The following is a 17,703-nucleotide window of genomic DNA, read 5'->3' as shown; positions in this document are numbered from 1 at the left end:
TCTTTCATTTCTAATAGTTTTGTTTGTAAAAATAAAATGGTATGTGTGTGCAGGCAGCTTTTGAGAGTTATCATTTTGTACTCTCATATTCCTTAGACTTTCAAATGTTTGACATGTATGAAAGTTTGATGTATCTTGAGGACATTCCGAGCAAAGATCTTTCCAATTCTGGATGTGTGCGTTGGACCTGCTCGAGAGGTAGGCATCATGAGCCTGGTTTTTACTTCCTAGAATAGGGAGGATCCCATCAGCAGAATCATCAAACCAGTCGGGATTGCGACGTCTAGTGTGTCCTAGTTGTTCAGTTGCGATCGAGAAGATCAGGGAGATATGTTTGCTCCATATATCATCTAGCTTCTCATGGTTTACTGAGGTAGGATCAGGGAGTGGGAGAGTATCCAATTTGCTGGCAAGCTGATCTTGAAAGAGGCCACGATTCTCAGGATCATACAGTTTCGTAGTGTTCAGTCATTTTGATGCTGTCGACTAGGGAGTTGAATGTTGATTCTAAGCTTGGAGTAGATAAGGTTGTGGTCCGTCCAGCAATCTGCTCCATGCACTGTGCAAGTATGGAGGACATCACCCATGTCTTGACAACGGACAATGATGTAGTCTAGGAGATGCCACTTTCTGGAATGCAGGTGCATCCATGATGTCTTGTAAATGTCCTGCTGTTTAAAGAGGGTGTTAGTGATGCACAGGTCATACTCGGAGCAGAAGGTGAGTAATCTCAGTCCATTAGCGTTCATTTTCCCTGTACCGTGAAGACCAAAGATCCCTTGCTAGGTGGTATTGTCACACCCAACACGGGAGTTGAAGTCACTCATGAGTACGATCTTGTCTGATCGGGAGATGTTCCGAAATGCAGTATGCAGAGAATCATAGAAGGCATCTTTTATCTCTTCGTCAGAGTTGAGAGTTGGTCCATAAACGCTGAGAATTGTTAGAAAACGTTTGTTCAAAAGTGGGATTTTGATTGTCATCAGGTGCTTGCTGATACAGGATATTCCAGGAATTTTCTCCAATAGGTTGTTCTTGATAGCGAAACCAACCCAATGCAAACAGGGCATCCCAGAGGGATGTCCTTTCCAGAAGGTGTATCCACCAGCTTCTTCAGTGAGGGAACCCTCATCGGGGAAATGAGTTTCACTGAGTGCAGCATTGTCGACATTATAACGCTTGAGTTTGGTGGCTACAATAGCAGTGCATCGCGGGGGACATCGAGTGTCCAGCTCATCATGTGAAACGTCATCAAGGAGGGTGTGAACATTCCAACATGCAAGGATAAGGTTCGAGGGTTTCTTTTTCTCTCTCAATTTTGATGCTTGGTTTCGACCACATGTTTGGGTATGACTCACTGGGACTGGTTACCCAGTCGAGCAAGTGAGAATGAGCTTTTTGTGAGCCACATTTTCTAGGCCCTTCCCCATATGGGGCAGGCAGTGCTGTCCCTGAAAAGGGTTGCTGGATGCACAAGCAGGACCGAGGTGGATGTTTGTCCGTGGGTCCATCCAACAATGACCATCTTACTTATGCTACCTATGTGCAGGACTCCAACTAGAGGCTTCCAACTACATCCTAGTCTACCCCCATTGCCACATGATCCCATTGCCGCAGGACTTGCAGAGAGGATGAAAGGTGAAGCTTGTGCTGTGAAAAGTTTAAGATGCCAGAGAGGATGCACAGCTCTCAGCTGCATGCACTTGACAGAAGGCGAGGGGTCTTCAATGGCAAGAGGAGTCTCGAGATAATTGACCCTTGTCTTCTGCTGCAACAAGCTGCCAGAGTTGGTGGATAAGATCCTATGCTCCATCTTGGGATCAGCCCTTCTGGTCCTTTCTCAGGCTCCCTGTGGCAAGCTGCTGGAACTCCAGTTTGTTGTAGTCCACCTTTATAGCTAGCTTGCATGGCATTGCCCTCATCCGCCTTCACTAGGAACAGATCCACCATTGGGGACTTGCAATACCAGAGCCCCATTAGCCACATTTTCAGAATTCGGGCTCTAAGTATATATATATAAGTAAATATATATATATATATATACATATAAAAAAAATACAAATAAAAAATTAAAAAAGGTGCTATGTGTGAATAAGAATTACATATAAATAATATTGTATAAAGAAAAGTAAAAGATATGCACTTAAAAGACATAAAATAATATATATATATATATATATAGAGAGAGAGAGAGTAAAAATATACATATACACATGAAAAAAAAGGTATATACATATTTACAGACATTTTGTTGGATGCTTGTTGACTATTCAGGAGTTCATCCGCCCTTTGACAAGTCTTATTTTTCATCCTGCAGAGTGTCCAACAACACCCTCCTCACCAAGCAAGCCTGGTGGGGTTGCCAGTTTAGTCACCAACGACCCGACCTTGCAAGAGGTTGTACTGGATTACATGTTACCAGTAGCACTCAAGAGCGACCTAATATTCCACCCAGTATGAGTAGATCTTTCTTTCCTGCTCATTTTTTCACTACTGTTCAATGTTGACATGTTAACAATGTCAATTTCACCAGTCTCTAAGAGCCTGCAGAAGCCGTATACGTAGTGTTTACCTCCAGACCAAACCAATAATGTAAAAGCCCAATTTTAATTACAATACACACTCTTTCAAGTTATTGCATTCAAAATGTAAAATAATTGAAAAAAAATTATTTTTGATTGAGAAGAAAGCCATAACTTGGAAAAGGGGAATATGGATGTTGAAAAATGTCTCTCAATAGAATTAGAAACATGTATTTAGATTGAAAATTATAGAATGACTGACTACTATACATTGATAACAGATCTAATGCTGCAAGCTAATTACTTATTCTATAATTAGAGCAGGGTCCCCAGATTAACAATTTAAAATATTATGATGAAATAGGGAAGTAAATAAGGGTTGTTAAAAGAAGTGACAGTTTTGGTTGGATTAGAATGAAAGTAACAGAGGAATATATAGAGACAAGGCTGGATGATAGACGTCAGATGTAGCTTGCTGGTAGAAGGAATGACAGTTTGTATTTTATGTCAAATGAATGATGAGTGAAGTGCTTAAAATTGTAAAAGAATGTATTTATGTGAACTACAATGTCATTGGAGGAAAAGTGTATTTAAAATGGTGCTGCTGAATGTAGAGTGCGAATGAATTAGGTTAACTATAGCTGTAGTAGAATCGAGGGACTAGTTGTGGTGGTCAATGTAGAGGTGATCAGTAAAACAACTAAAATGTTTAAATCATGAAAATTGGTTGATGTTTAAATACTTGGTGTATCAGAGTACGGGAAGGTGCCTTTGAAAAGGCAGTCTCATCATCATCACCATCAACTCTTGTGCAAAGGATAAAGGTGTGTAAAGTGGAGAGAGAAGAAAATATTGGTGTAGCAGCTAGTTGTTGAATAATAGTTACAAGACAGTTTATGTTTGAATATATCTCTATATTTTGTAAAATATGTAGCACTTTCCCCTCCTACACCATTTCATCCACCCAAAACATTGAGCATTCTGTTCTATCTATTTCTCCCAAGTCTCTCCACATTTTTCTTACTTGAATCAACTGCCAAATCTCAAACTAAACCTCAACAATCTAGGGTAGTCTGAAAATATAATGAGTTCTGCTCCCACTCCAAACTAAAAAGAAAAAAAATATAATCGTCATGCCTATCATACTTCTAAGATGACAAAATCTTATTCTAACATTCTGATATTTCAACTATTTCTATTATTTAATCCATCAAAGGACGATACATGTGTATTGTTAACAATTATAAATTAAATTAAATATTTTCCCGTAATCGAATTACAGTTAGATGAACGATGTTATTCCTGATAATATCATCATCACCATCCTCATCATTTAGCGCCCGCTTTTCATGCTAGCATGGGTTGGACGGTTCAACTGGAGTCTGGGAAGCCAGAAGGCTGCACCAGAACCAGTCTGATCTGGCAATGTTTCTATGGCTGGATGCCCTTCCTAACGCCAACCACTCCATGAGTGTAGTGGGTGCTTTTCATGTGCCACCGGCAAAGGTGCCAGACGAGGCTGACAAACGGCCACGATCGGATGGTGCTTTTTACGTGCCACCGGCACGAGGCCAGACGGGGCGGCGCTGGCAACGGCCACGTTTGGATGGTTCTCTTACGTACCACCGGCACTGGTATCACAGCTGCAATTTCCATTGATGTTGATCGATTCTTCATAAAATTTCATACACTGACTTATGTATCTTGGATGAGAAACTTTTGTTTTAATGTCATGTGATAAACTAAAATAAAAAGGCAGCTTAAGTGATAAGCAAATATCAACATGGAAATTACCTTTCACGTGAAATAACTTCCTAAATATAAGTTTTTCTCAAAAATGCTAAGAGTAAAAGATATTTTATATGACACATTCTACCAGCGTCCAAAGTTTGAAAGTGTTTAGTTAAAAACAAATTATTTCTTAAAATCTGTTGGTCAAAAGGTAAAGATCCATATCATTTACTGAAATTTTATATAAATACCTTTCAATTCACACTCAAAATACTGAGCATTTATAGGGAAGTCTGAAAAAGTGTATTGTTCGACCCTGAATGAGAGCTAGGTACTTGAAACATGTTGCTCGGTTACTTTTCATACGGGCCATCTCATCGCCAACCCAGCGACTTCATAAGTTTCTTTTGGAGGCTGCAAGACTATACCCATGTTCCTGATGACATGGATGAATGTATACCGGTTCTTCATGTCGTTCACCAATAACTTCTTAAAGTTGGCATGTTTTTTATACTGTAAAACATTATTCTTACCCCAACTAAGCTTATACGGGAAATTTTTTAGTGTGGCAGGCAAAAATTTCCAAAGAAAAAGGTCCGCAGGTAGATCACAAGTTCTAACTCTTATATCTGTGTAAATCTTGTGTATATCTATGTATAATTCAAGACATGTTAATAAAGATAAGTTTAAGACTTTAAATTAACATGTAACATCTGAATTTAGGACGTTTATATTACTCATGAGATATTCTATATTTTTCAGCTAGAATGTAGTTGGGTCTCAAGGGGGTGGTACAAACCTAGCAATATGTGTTTTATAGCAAAAACAACATTTCCATTCAAATGGTAATTACCGGATGATTTTCTGTTGAGTCTAACCGTTTTAAGTCATAGTGACAGGATGTTGTCTCTGTTTTAGATGCAGCAAATGATTTTAGCTCAATGGAGGTAATCGATTGGTTAAAATTGCCGAAATGCTCGAAATTTCTGATGAAATATCTTACAAACTATAGAATTTTCTCAATAAAACCAAGAGAAAATGATGTTTTATCAAAAGTAAAAAATGAAGTGAAAGGGTGGGGTGATTGAAATTTTGAAATGCCGATTTTTGCCAATTTTTTTTCCAGATTCGTAATCTCCGTACCTGAAAACGGGGGTTTCTATGAATAAAAAAAGTAGGAGGGGGTACAAAAGGAAGTCTCTTCAATATAATTTACAGAATACTTCTTGGGCGTCCAACACAAAACCAGATCACTGAGGCATCGCCGGTCTGGAACCCCTATCTTGCCCAGGATATCAATCGTATGGAAGCTGTTCAGCAACGTGCAACCAAAAGAATACCTTCCATCAGGCATTTGCCATATTCTGAACGCTTTACTTCCCTGGGCATGGACACATTGAAACTCCGACGTCTGGCAGCTGACTTGGCAGACACCCATAAAATTATCAACCATCTTACAAACAATAATTCTGAGCACCTTTTCAAACTCCACCCGTCTAACACCCGTGGACATATTTACAAAGTCAGAAAACAGCACAGCTCCCATGACTTTAGGAAACATTTTTTCACACTGAGAGTTGCATGGAACAAACTGCCGGCATCAGTTGTTAGTTGTCGGAGCACTGCATCCTTCAAAACTTCCATGCTTTCTGAGATTCGCCAACACTACACCTGATTTTCTCCCCTCCATACACATACAAGCATGTATCTGATTCTTACATTGTTCGCTTTCCAGACATTTGTACATTACTGCATATACTCTATACGCACTTTCTGACAAGTTGTGGTGCACCTGAGCACTGTATACAATAATTTCATTATTATATTATAGTCTGCTACTTTAATTCTCCAGGGCACACCGGCCTGTATCTCTCATTTTGTGACATTATGCTACAAAACAGAACTCCTGTCTCTCATTTGCATTGGTAATAGCAATTCATTCTCAATTTAAACACATACTAATCGAGGCTGAGATTAATTATCAAGTTACTATCATCTCATGCTGAGTGGAGACCATCATGTCAAAGAATAGATCCAACATTTCCTCTGCGTGTCGTAAAAGACGGACTTAAAGAAGTTGCTGATTTGCACTCCGACTTCGTAAAACCCTCACTAGCAACTACTAAACAGAGCCAGGAGTTGGAGGGTTGTCGCCTGAAATTGGGAATCACAAACAGCGACCGTTATTACAGCGCATTCCTCCATACCTTTCTCTTCGCAACCTCCCCCTGTATACACTAATAAACTCCAGCACGAGCACGTCCACATCTTCACACACATTACATCTAGCCCTCTCTTTATGCTCTATTCACACCCTCCACACTTCAGGACACCACACTCAACATACACACACATTTCCTTAATCTTTATAGTCAGTCAGTTGCTTATCTTCCTCGGCTTTTCGCTCTTTAGGGTGCAAAACAGTGTTCTCCACACTTCCGTTCTGCAATTTGTTATTCTGCTTCAATTTCATAAGATGACTTAATACTATTCTCCTTTTCTGTTCTCTCTCTTCTGTTTTTGACGAATTTGATGAATTATTTTTTGTTTCTTCCTCACAATGTAATGAAATTCTCTCAACTCCTCTTCGTTGTTTTTTTTCTTTTCCTGGCTATGCTTGTATATTCTGATGCATTCTACCTGGATTTATCTTATTAAAGTATATAACTAAGTTTTATGTTATCAACCAAGTTTATTTATTGAAGATATATATCAGTGTAAATACTCACAGATCTGTTCTCCTTTTTATATTATGACATCAAATTGTGGGAAAATACAGAATGAATGATATCAGTAAGTTGAACTAAATATACGATAGCTATTTGTTTATTAATTGTCACAGTGTTCTCTCTTGAGAATCTTATTTTAATAAAATCAGTTTGTAGAGAGCCTTGATATATTTTGAACATTCAGAGAAGTTTAGGTTTATCTCGTGTTCCATGTGTTTATTTACAATCCACTTTAATGAAATATAAAATCCTCGAAGAGCAGTGCAAACATGCTAGACATCATATTGTTAAATATTTACATAAATATTGTTAAAAATAAGTAATGTTTGCTCCATTCGTAATTTTCAAATCTCTAATCAGACGCATTTAATAAACTTGATATAGAAAATAAATGTATGAATAAATAAACTAATATGTAATTATATTTTGTAAATTTTAGCAATCTCATGTATTTGCTGAATATGTGTATTTTTAATTGGTTCTGTTGTAAAACTCCTGAGTATAATATATAAAGACTCGCAGGACCCATGTTCCCTTCATACCGCTTTTTAGCATCTACCGAAATATATTTGTTGGGCATAGCTGCACAAGTGAGGCCTTCCTCATAACATTTTGAAAAATTTATATATTTTTAATGAAACTGCGCAAATACCTTTCATATGGTTTATACTACGATTATATCGGAATTTAATGTGAGATAAGAAAAACTGATTGGGGTAGCAGATATTTCACACGTCCTGACTTTGTTTCCTCATACGTTCTGATGATGTATATTCCAACTATGTTTTAAAAATATGATAATGTAGCTGACAATTTCTTTCCCTTTCCCTTCTGGAGTTCACTAAATGAATATTTTCTAATAAAATGAAAATTTCCAGAAATACCGTCATAATTTGGAAAAGCAAAATTATCAGAGGTAAATTTATTGGTAAGGCTATTTAGTATGCTATAGGTCTTGACATTTTCATTTTTTTTTTAATGTTCATTCAACATATTCCAGAAGGGAAAGAGTAGAATACTCCTCAAAAGTGTTTTTTTTTCAACATATTTGTAATCATCATCAAAACGTATGAGGAAACAAAAGTCAGGACATGTAAATTATCTGAAACTCTTCTAATAACCCCCGAAAAAAATTCGCAACATATTCTAATATAATCGTAATCTATACCATCTGAAACATATTTGTAGAACATATTGAAAAATAGATATTGTTTAGAAAGTTATGAGGAAACAAAGTCAGAGGCGCGGGGCACACTTATGTAAATATGCCTTTTATTTTCGTCAACATTTTTATTATTGTACACATCACAACCTGTATCATATATTCCATCAGAGGTTTTTCATCTTTCTGTCCCTATATTGATAATGTCTTCTAATGTTTCTCACCTTCACCATTCAACATTTCCATGACCACCACTCCTCTTTATAACATCAAAGGTCCAATGTCTCCTGTAGTACTTTCTATCAATTTCAGTCTCAAGCGGTGTTCCGTAGTCATTGTAATAAAAGTTAATAGTGAAATCAGAAACTGTTCTCGGACTTCATTGTAAAGTTCGTTGATTAAAGGGACATAATAATGACGACGAAATGTTGCAATAGCTTTGCTTTTCAAAATAACTTTTAACATATTTTGTTGGGAGTGGTGGGGAATAAAAGAAACCAATTAAATTTGTTCAGCATCCAGACCTTACAATTACGTTATTGCATAGATATATGTAACAATCAGTAAATCAATAAAACTATTTCAATTTGAAGATCAACTATCCATTCACATTGACAATGTATGGATATACAAGTAATCAAATGGTCGATATTTCTATCAGTGTTGATTGTGTTATTGCTGAAAAGAAACAAGTCTCCTTAAAATAGCTGACTAGTTTTTGATCAGAAATTTAGATGATTTATTGCATGTCTTCTCTTTCCTTATTATTCTATCATTCAATCTAGTCAAGCCCCATTTCTCTAATAACCTCCATCTTAGCTTTTCATTGTCCTTTTATACCTTATATTTTTTATTTCAGGTTTTCTGGTGACATTGAAATGGTAATGATAGATTCCTTTTATTTAAAGAAATCTGTCAGGTTTTGAAGACAAGATATACATTATGAAGTACACAAGTGGCTGTTCTTTATAACCTCAAATAAGTGACTTTGAAATTTAATTTAAGACTGTAAACATATTACAACTGAGACATGAAGCATGGTAACAAACAGAATCTGTTATGTGTAGGTGTACAGAATAAATCACATCACAAAAACATCAGGAAGAAAGTATTCACATCATCTAATGCCTTATTTAAACAAAAATTACTTCATACCAGATTAAAATTTTTCTAATTCACAATAGAACACTTCATGCCAACTCAAACCTATTAGGATTCACAGTACATCAGTTGCTAAAAACAGCTGTCTCTGTAAAAATGTTCAGAAATACAAAGCTTGCCAATGCATAATCTTGCCAAAATTTTCTCTGACAACAATAATTTGATCAAGCATAAATATGTTCATACTGGTGAAAAGCTAAACTACTGTGATATCTATGGTAGAACAATCACACAGTAAGGTATTTGACTAAATCCAAATATATTCATTCAGGTGAGAAATCATATCACTGAAATCTATGAGAAAAGTTTCTTGCAGAATGATAAATTAACTGTACACACACACACATATACATACACACATATATATATATATATATTTAGGAGAAGAATTATCAGCATGGTATGCAGAAACATTTTCTCACTTATAATTTGAATAGACACAAATACATTAATACCGTTGAAAGCAAATATTTTCTGAAGGAGGTAAAATGACTAATCACAAACTTACTCGCACAGGTGAGAAACCATATCACTGTGATATATGTGGGAAAACATTCTCTGTCTGTAATAGTTTGACTCGACACAAACAGGTTCACATAAGACAAAAGTCATTCCCTTGTGATACTTGTGGAAAAACATTTTCTGGTAACAGTGCATTGACAAGACATGTACGCATGCACGCTGGTGATAATCCATACCACTGTGATATCTGTGGAAAAAAATTTTGTGACAGTAATAGATTAACTAGACACATACGCATGCACACAGGTGAGAAACCATACAACTGTGATATTTGTGGAAAGAATTTCTCTGACAGAAGTGGTTTAACTCAACACATACGTGTACACACTGGGGAAAAGCCATACCATTGTGATATTTGTGGTAAAACATTTTCTGGCAATAGTTCATTAACTAAGCATATACGTGTGCACACTGGTGACAATCCATACCACTGTGAAATCTGTGGTAAAACGTTTTCTGACAATAGTCATCTAACTCAACATGTACGTGTCCATACAGGTGAGAAGCCATACCACTGTGATATCTGTGGGAAAACATTCTCACAGAATGGTCATCTAACTCAACATGTACGTATTCACACAGGTGAGAATCCATTTCGCTGTGATACCTGTGGTAAATCCTTCTCTCAGAGAGGTCATTTAACACTTCATATACGTGGTCACACAGGTGAAAGACCATACATTTGTGATATTTGTGGTAAATCATATGCTGACAATCAGAATTTAAACCGTCACAAACCTGTACACACTGGTGTAAAACCATATCATTGTGATATTTGTGGTAAAACTTACTCTGAGAATAGGAGTTTGACACATCATAAAAAAAAGGCCCATGGACAAGTAACAGTAAAAGAATAGAATCATTTTGAAAAATTTCATGAATTCACAAGCAAATTTCTGAGGCATAATGCAATGAAATTTTTTGGGAACATTATAGAAAGTGGATAAAAACTATGTTTTCATAACAATGTTTGTCTTTGACAAACATAAGCTACATACTTTTTAAAAACTTCTTTCCAGAATGTTCTACAACATGGCAATGGAACTGAATATAGACTTACATGTCATTTTGACTTTATTTGGCTAAAACATTGTAAATATGAAGCAGTTTAATGTTTTATAAAAGGAAATTTACATAAACCTATAGACCTCTTTATGAGATTATTAATGATCAAAAATATATATTTTTAAATTATTAACTTTAATATCCACTCTGTTTACACAGACATTTGTCATCATTTTAATGCTATGAACTGTTCTATTTTGTGATTAATGTATTTTTCTGTCTTTCAATTAAAGTTGCAATAATCTATAAAAACTATTTCACCATTTCTTTCTATTAGAAGTATTTTGAAGTAGGATGATTTGATATAAATGCTTTACTTTAAATAAAACTAGTTATTTTGTACAGTATGGCATTGATTAGTAAAAGCTCACACACACACACACACACACATACAGGGTACTCAGCTAAATTTGATGATTTTTTTATGTCACTTTTTTTTTTCAAGAACAACTTAATGAATTTGTGAACAATCAACATCACTAGAAAGCATAAAGATTAAAGTTGTAGTTAAGAAAAAGTTAGCTGACATGGGAGATTGGAAGCCATCTGAATATTGAAAAAGAGTTACATGTATCTTAATGATTTGCAGCAGGTATCAAAAATGCCAACATCATGACTGCTGCTCAGTGCTCTGTAAAGGTTGTAAGACCTGGACAGCTGCAACAGAGGCTACAAAGCCATGGCCAGCAAGAAGGGACACAGAAGACGTTCTAATTGCATCTGCACACTGGAATTCATACCCACATATTTGATCAGGGCTTTAGGCTCATTTCAGATGGTTATATGAAGCTGCTGGAAACTGGTCAATCCCTGCTTGAGAGGATTGTTGCTGGAAGTCCATGTGTGTGGCAGCAAGATTCAGCTCTTTGTTATACCTCCAGAAAGAGTCAGAAGTGGTTGTCAGAGAATTTCTATGACTTTATCAGCCCCAACTTCTAGCCTCCTAATTCTCCAATTGTAATCCCATGGATTACTATGTGTGGGGCATGGTTGAGAAAGACACCAACTGCTCTGCCTTCAATACCACAGCTGAACTGGTGGCTAAGATCAAGGAGGTGTTTGAAGATCTTCCCAGAGACACTGAAGAATGCGTACACCATGTTCCAGAACCATCTTGTGGCTGCTGTGATAGAAACTGAGGGTGGCTACTTTGAGTAAACTGTCACCTCCCAACCGTTATCTAGTTGTTATTTTTTAAAGTACTTTTATTTTTTTGATAGAATATTATGTTTTCTTTTCCTCTCATGCAAACTGTCAAATTTAGCCCCAGCACATCATCATCATCATTTAAAATCTGTCTTCCATGCTGCTCCTCTCACACTCTTATGGAGCATCCCTTTCTATCCCCTTTGTACCACTTATACTTACAGGTAGATCCCAATGTATCTTCAACACCATCTATTTCTCCCTATCTCTCCCTCTCTCTCAATCTGACTGTCTCTATCTTTCTCCCTATCTCTTCTTCATAGTAAGTCTCTTATCTCTGTCCTTCTATTATTCTCTAATCTTTCACTCCTTCTCCCTGTTAATAAGTATTCATCTTGCAAGTTACTTGGTGCCTCTACTGGTGCTGGTGCCACATAAAAAGCCTCCTGTACACTTTGTAAAATGGTTGACATAGAAACCATGCCAAAGCAGCAGATAGGAAAGCTTTCTTTTTTTTTGTTGAGAGCTTATTAGACCATTTTCCTTAGTCATTGCACGCTGATCGCCATAAGCTTTAAGCCAATATAAAAATACCATTATTATATAAAGGATTGTAAAAACAGTGCCATATAAAAAACCATTTGCACCAGAAGGATATATATATATATCGGATGGGAAAGTCTTTTTTCAGTGAAGAGCTTATATGCCCCTTTATCAGACTATCTTCCTTAGTCATTGCATGGTGATTAATCTTATTTCTTTAAAAAATGATGATGCAATAATATTTCCTTATATGGACTTGAAATAGTATCCACGTACACCACCCTTTTAGTAAGGGGAGGCAAACCGGTTGGGAGGGAGGCTCAGGAATTCTAAGAATTTAGCGTACAGTCATAGCGTACATCTCAGTCATAGATAACCAGACAAACAGTTGTATATAAACTTGGTTTTTATTTAATGTCATTTTTGTTGCTATGTTTATAAGACATAAAACTTGTCAGTCTGCCTCATGGTCCTGGTGGACAAAATAGAAAAGGTATTGCCCAGGAGGATGGTGAGGGTGACACACTGGAACAGCCACTCCGACTCACAGGGTTCGCATTTGTAGATAGCCATCTCTGCTCCAAGAGCAGGTATGTAGGCTGAAGGTTCTACACCCACAGGCTGGACTACAAATCAGTCAGAGAGTGGTCGATAATTTACTCTTCTCAGCTTGATGAGCAGCGAAGCCTGGGTTGGCAAACAAACACACCAGATTGTCAACGGCCATGATGGAGTACTGCCCTAAATGGTTAAATTGACCAAATTGCCCCCAGTTCTTATTTTCCAAGTCTAATTAGTATTTTATCGGTGTAAAACTGCTAGATTATAGGGGCATAAACAAACCTAAATGGCTGGCACACATATACAATGGCCTTCCGCAGTTATCATCTGTCAAATTCACTCACAAGGAATTGATCAACTTGCTCTGTTTTCTTGTATGTGCATTCATTTTAGAAAACATTTGATAACATCGTTCATGTAGCTAATATACAAAAATAGAATTTACGTACAATTTCCCAATAAAGGAAGATAACACACAGAGAATGGGAAGAGAGAAAAATAAATAAATAAAAAGCAAATAGAAGAAAGTTTAAAATAGAGATGTATCTATTTTTTTTTTACGAAAGTGCGGCTGATGATTTGATGGATTAAGTTGGTATTAAAGTATGTCACGTAGATTTTGTGAAAATAAAGTTGGTTGACTGCACATAAATTGAGTATATCATCTCTCTCTCTCTTTATATATATATATATATATATATATATACATACACAGATCAGACCATCACTCGGTGTTACAACACAAAATAATGAGAAAAAAAGTCTTTTTTTTACGAAAACACGGCTGAAGATTTGATGAATTAGGTTTGCATTAAAGTTTATCGCTAAGGTTCTGTGAAATCAGTGGAATTTCTTGACTGAACATATAGTGAGTATATTATATCTCTACATATCTCCTTGTATATGATTATCTCCCCAAATACTGAGAGACAGATAAAACATTAAGTTGATGCTTTGTCAGTTGTTAATTATTTTAATATTTCTAGTACAAAAAGCCTCTCTGTTGTAACAATCCATATTATGATCTATTGGTAGTCAGTTGTTATTTACATTCAGGCTTAAACTCGATTGAATTTAAATATTAACGACATTCAGTTTCAGAAACTATTTACCAAACATTAAGCATAGTAACTTTCAAGTATCATTTGTGACAGATTGTCACAATTAATAACAAATCTTGTTTTTTGTCTGTTGTCATTAAATCTCTTTTCAATCATATCAGTTTGTTCTGAGTCCCGATATGTTTTGTTCTTCCAAAGTGTTTTGTGTTTTGACGAGGCATCTATTCGTATATGTATGTTAATAGACAATGTTAAATGAAAATGCATTATTTAGCATCCATATATGGTGGATTGCTTTTAATGTCTTCTGTCATAAAACTCATAAAATATTTTATGCTCCCTAAGTTCCTTACTGTCTTTTAGCTCTCATCCAATTTTATTGTGAACAACAGAATCTTTGTAATTAGATTTCCGCCCCTATTCCGAGGGTGTGTATCCAACTTTCTTTTATATCCCTGGTAACCACCTCATAGCTTCGCTCCATCAAAGTCCCAATGTCATGTACATCGCTGTATTGTGTGTTACTTCCAATGTTATTAAATTGTTTTATCCAGTCCAAAAGAGATGTACTCATTGATATTGCCTAGTTCTGATGGGTATGTTTTCTTTAGTAGATTGATGGTGTCCCCGAGTTATTTATATTATAGTCCACTCACATAAAATAAATAAATAAATAAATTATTAGTTTTTCTACATCTGTATACTTCATTTATTACCTCATCTATGCATCATTCATTTACACACTATATGTCCATACTATTGCGTCTTACCTTCACAGTATTTTCTTTTTTTTTTATTGTAACATTGTTATTGTTCTGGTCTAGTCCCCATTCTCTTCAAATCTTTGTGTTAAATTTTCATTGCTTTTTTTTTCTACCTTCTATGTAGACAACAGTTTGCTATTTATATGTGTATACTCCTACAAAAAGAATTCTTGATTTCTTTCTATATCTGTGTGTCTCGTTATTTCCTTTCAAAAGTTCTTATCCATGCATAACATCAGTCATTTCCTTTATATATCCTTAATATTATTTTTCTGCTCTTTCCCTTTTATTCTTTCATTCAATTTAGTCAAGCCCTATTTCTCTAATAACTTTCATTTACATTGTCCTTTTTACCTTATGTTTTATATTTCAGGTTTTGTGGTGACAATGACATGGTATTGTGGAATTCAGTATATTTAAGGAACTTCACCAGATTTTGAAGAAAGAAAACTGGTATTATGAAGAATAGATTACAAGTAACACATCTATAAAATCTTGAGGAAGTTGCTTTAATGTTTGAATTAAGATTATAAGCACATTGTGATAGAGATATGTAACATGATCAAGCTAAATCAGAATCTAGTTGCTACGCAAAAATACAAATTTTGTCTCTTGTATACCAGTAAAAAAACATTTATATAGTTTAATCCTTTATTGCAGAAAGTATTTTTTTTCATAAAAGCTAAAAAGCTTAAATGTTTTAAAATTAATAGTTAAATAATTACCAAAAACAAATTTTGTTCTTGCATAATGATGTCCAGAATGATAAGAAATTTTATCAGGGCATAATTTTTTGTAAAACTTTATCCTACATCAGTAATTTGACCAAGCATAACCATATCCATACTGGTGAAAAGTTATACTGTTTTGATATTTGTGGAGAGTAACCTCTTAGCAAAGTCATTTGACTACACACAAATATATTCATTTATGTGAGAAACCATATCATTGCAATATCTGTGGAAAAATATTTGCTGCATTTGATAAATTAATGTTTGGCAAAAGATCCACACAGGACTGTATGAAAATGGTATTTGTAGTAAGCATATTTTAGAATATCCATTTAATAGACACAATCCTATTTACACAAGTGAAAAGCCATGCTATTTTAATACTTGTAGGGAAACATTTTTTTGAAGAGGTAACATGACTAATCACAGAGGTGCTCAGGGTAGTGAGAATCCATACTATTGTGATATCTGTGGGAAAACATTCTCTGGCAGTAGTGCATTAACTAGACACATACGCATACATACTGGTGATAACCCATACCACTGTGATATCTGTGGTAAAAGATTCTGTGTCAGTAATAGATTAACTCAGCACATCCGCATGCACACAGGTGAGAAACCATACCACTGTGATATTTGTGGAAAAAGATTCTCTGGCAAGAGTAATTTATCTAGACACATACGCATGCACACAGGTGACAATCCATACCACTGTGAAATCTGTGGGAAAACATTCTCGGTGAATACTCATTTAACTCAACATGTACGCATCCACACAGGTGAGAAACCATATCACTGTGATATATGTGATAAAACATTCACTCAGAATGGTCATTTAATTCAACATGTACGTATTCACACAGGTGAGAATCCATTTCGCTGTGATACCTGTGGTAAATCCTTCTCTCAGAAAGGTCATTTAACACTCCATGTACGTGGTCACACAGGTGAAAGACCATACACTTGTGATATTTGTGGTAAATCATATGCTGACAATCAGAATTTAAATCGTCACAAACCAGTTCACACAGGTGTAAAACCGTATCATTGTGATATTTGTGGTAAAACTTACTCTGAGAATAGGAGTTTGACTAATCATAAAAAAAAGGCACATGGACAGCAAGCAATAAAAGAATTAATCTGAAGAAGTTTTATGAACTGTTACCTCATGAAGGCAAAAGGGAATTTCTATGGGACAGATAATACAAAGGAATTTTTTGGAAAATGGACAAATATAATCTGGAGATTTTCTTTTTTCTTACACATTCTACATGATGATAGAACTGAAGCATGGAAGGTAATTGTAAATAAGAAGCAGTGCATAGTTTTATAATAAAAGTTCATATGAATGTATGAATCTCTCCACTACATGGTTATTACATTTTTCAATGATTCATTTTGGATTAACTTTAGTATCTAGTTTGCTTACACAGACATTTGTCATCATTTTAATGCTATGAATTGTTCTATTTTGTGACTGATGTATTTCTTTGTCTTTTAATTAAAGTTTTGATAATCTACAAAAACTATTTCATCATTTGTTTCTGCAAGAATAAGTTTGTGTATTTAGAAGTAGGATGATTTGCTGTAAACTGTTAACTTTAATTGAAACACTCTGACCTGTTGATTATTGCATGCAGAATGTTAAATAATATGAAAAGCAGAGACACAAATGGAGAAAGAAAATCTAGATGTGCTGACAAATATCTCTCAATGTTATTTGAGAGATATAATTTTGACTTGTAGCATCATAGAGGACTGGATATTGTCAAATTGTAACATGTTAGAAGTGACTAATTGTACAGTTAGAGCAGGACTTGGAGCAAAGCAGTATACAATAGTTGAATAGGAGGATGAAGTTTGAAAAGCTAAGTTACCCATTTAAGGGTAGAAAGTAAAAGTGTGACACAGAAGAATGCATGTTACATTACTGTTGCTATCAGAATATGATTGATGAAGTTGAAGTATTTAAATGTTATAAGTGTTAAAGGGTATGTCCATGTGA

General features: G+C 35.4%; 2 protein-coding genes across 6 annotated transcripts; both read left to right on the top strand.

The window, feature by feature from the left end:
* Positions 1 to 6,090: 6,090 nt before the first annotated feature.
* On the top strand, positions 6,091 to 12,421 carry LOC115214365 (zinc finger protein 678-like). 5 transcript variants are annotated; one of them, XM_036504373.1, is made up of 3 exons: positions 6,091 to 7,046; positions 9,004 to 10,241; positions 10,326 to 12,421. In XM_036504373.1, the coding sequence occupies exons 2-3, from the start codon at positions 9,794 to 9,796 to the stop codon at positions 10,682 to 10,684; spliced, it is 807 nt and encodes a 268-aa protein (XP_036360266.1). In that variant the 5' UTR covers positions 6,091 to 7,046; positions 9,004 to 9,793; the 3' UTR covers positions 10,685 to 12,421. The 5 variants fall into 5 exon arrangements, with proteins under 5 accessions (XP_036360266.1, XP_036360263.1, XP_036360265.1 ...); XM_036504370.1 differs by having other exon boundaries at positions 9,004 to 9,713; positions 9,771 to 12,417; XM_036504372.1 differs by having other exon boundaries at positions 6,091 to 6,815; positions 9,004 to 12,416.
* A 1,389-nt stretch (positions 12,422 to 13,810) lies between these two features.
* Positions 13,811 to 17,353, top strand: LOC115214364 (zinc finger protein 239-like). The gene is made up of 2 exons (XM_029783559.2): positions 13,811 to 14,010; positions 15,341 to 17,353. Exon 2 carries the CDS (start codon positions 16,114 to 16,116, stop codon positions 16,840 to 16,842), a length of 729 nt encoding a protein of 242 aa, XP_029639419.2. The 5' UTR covers positions 13,811 to 14,010; positions 15,341 to 16,113; the 3' UTR covers positions 16,843 to 17,353.
* Positions 17,354 to 17,703: the final 350 nt, after the last annotated feature.

Source organism: Octopus sinensis, linkage group LG7 (assembly GCF_006345805.1).
Source record: "Octopus sinensis linkage group LG7, ASM634580v1, whole genome shotgun sequence".
Lineage (NCBI taxonomy): Eukaryota > Metazoa > Mollusca > Cephalopoda > Octopoda > Octopodidae > Octopus > Octopus sinensis.
This window is presented reverse-complemented; position numbering and strand designations above follow the sequence as displayed.

Coding starts and splice junctions, on each gene's coding strand:
- LOC115214365 (XM_036504370.1), top strand. CDS start 9,794: ATGACTAATCACAAACTTACTCGCACAGGTGAGAAACCATATCACTGT.
- LOC115214364 (XM_029783559.2), top strand. CDS start 16,114: ATGACTAATCACAGAGGTGCTCAGGGTAGTGAGAATCCATACTATTGT.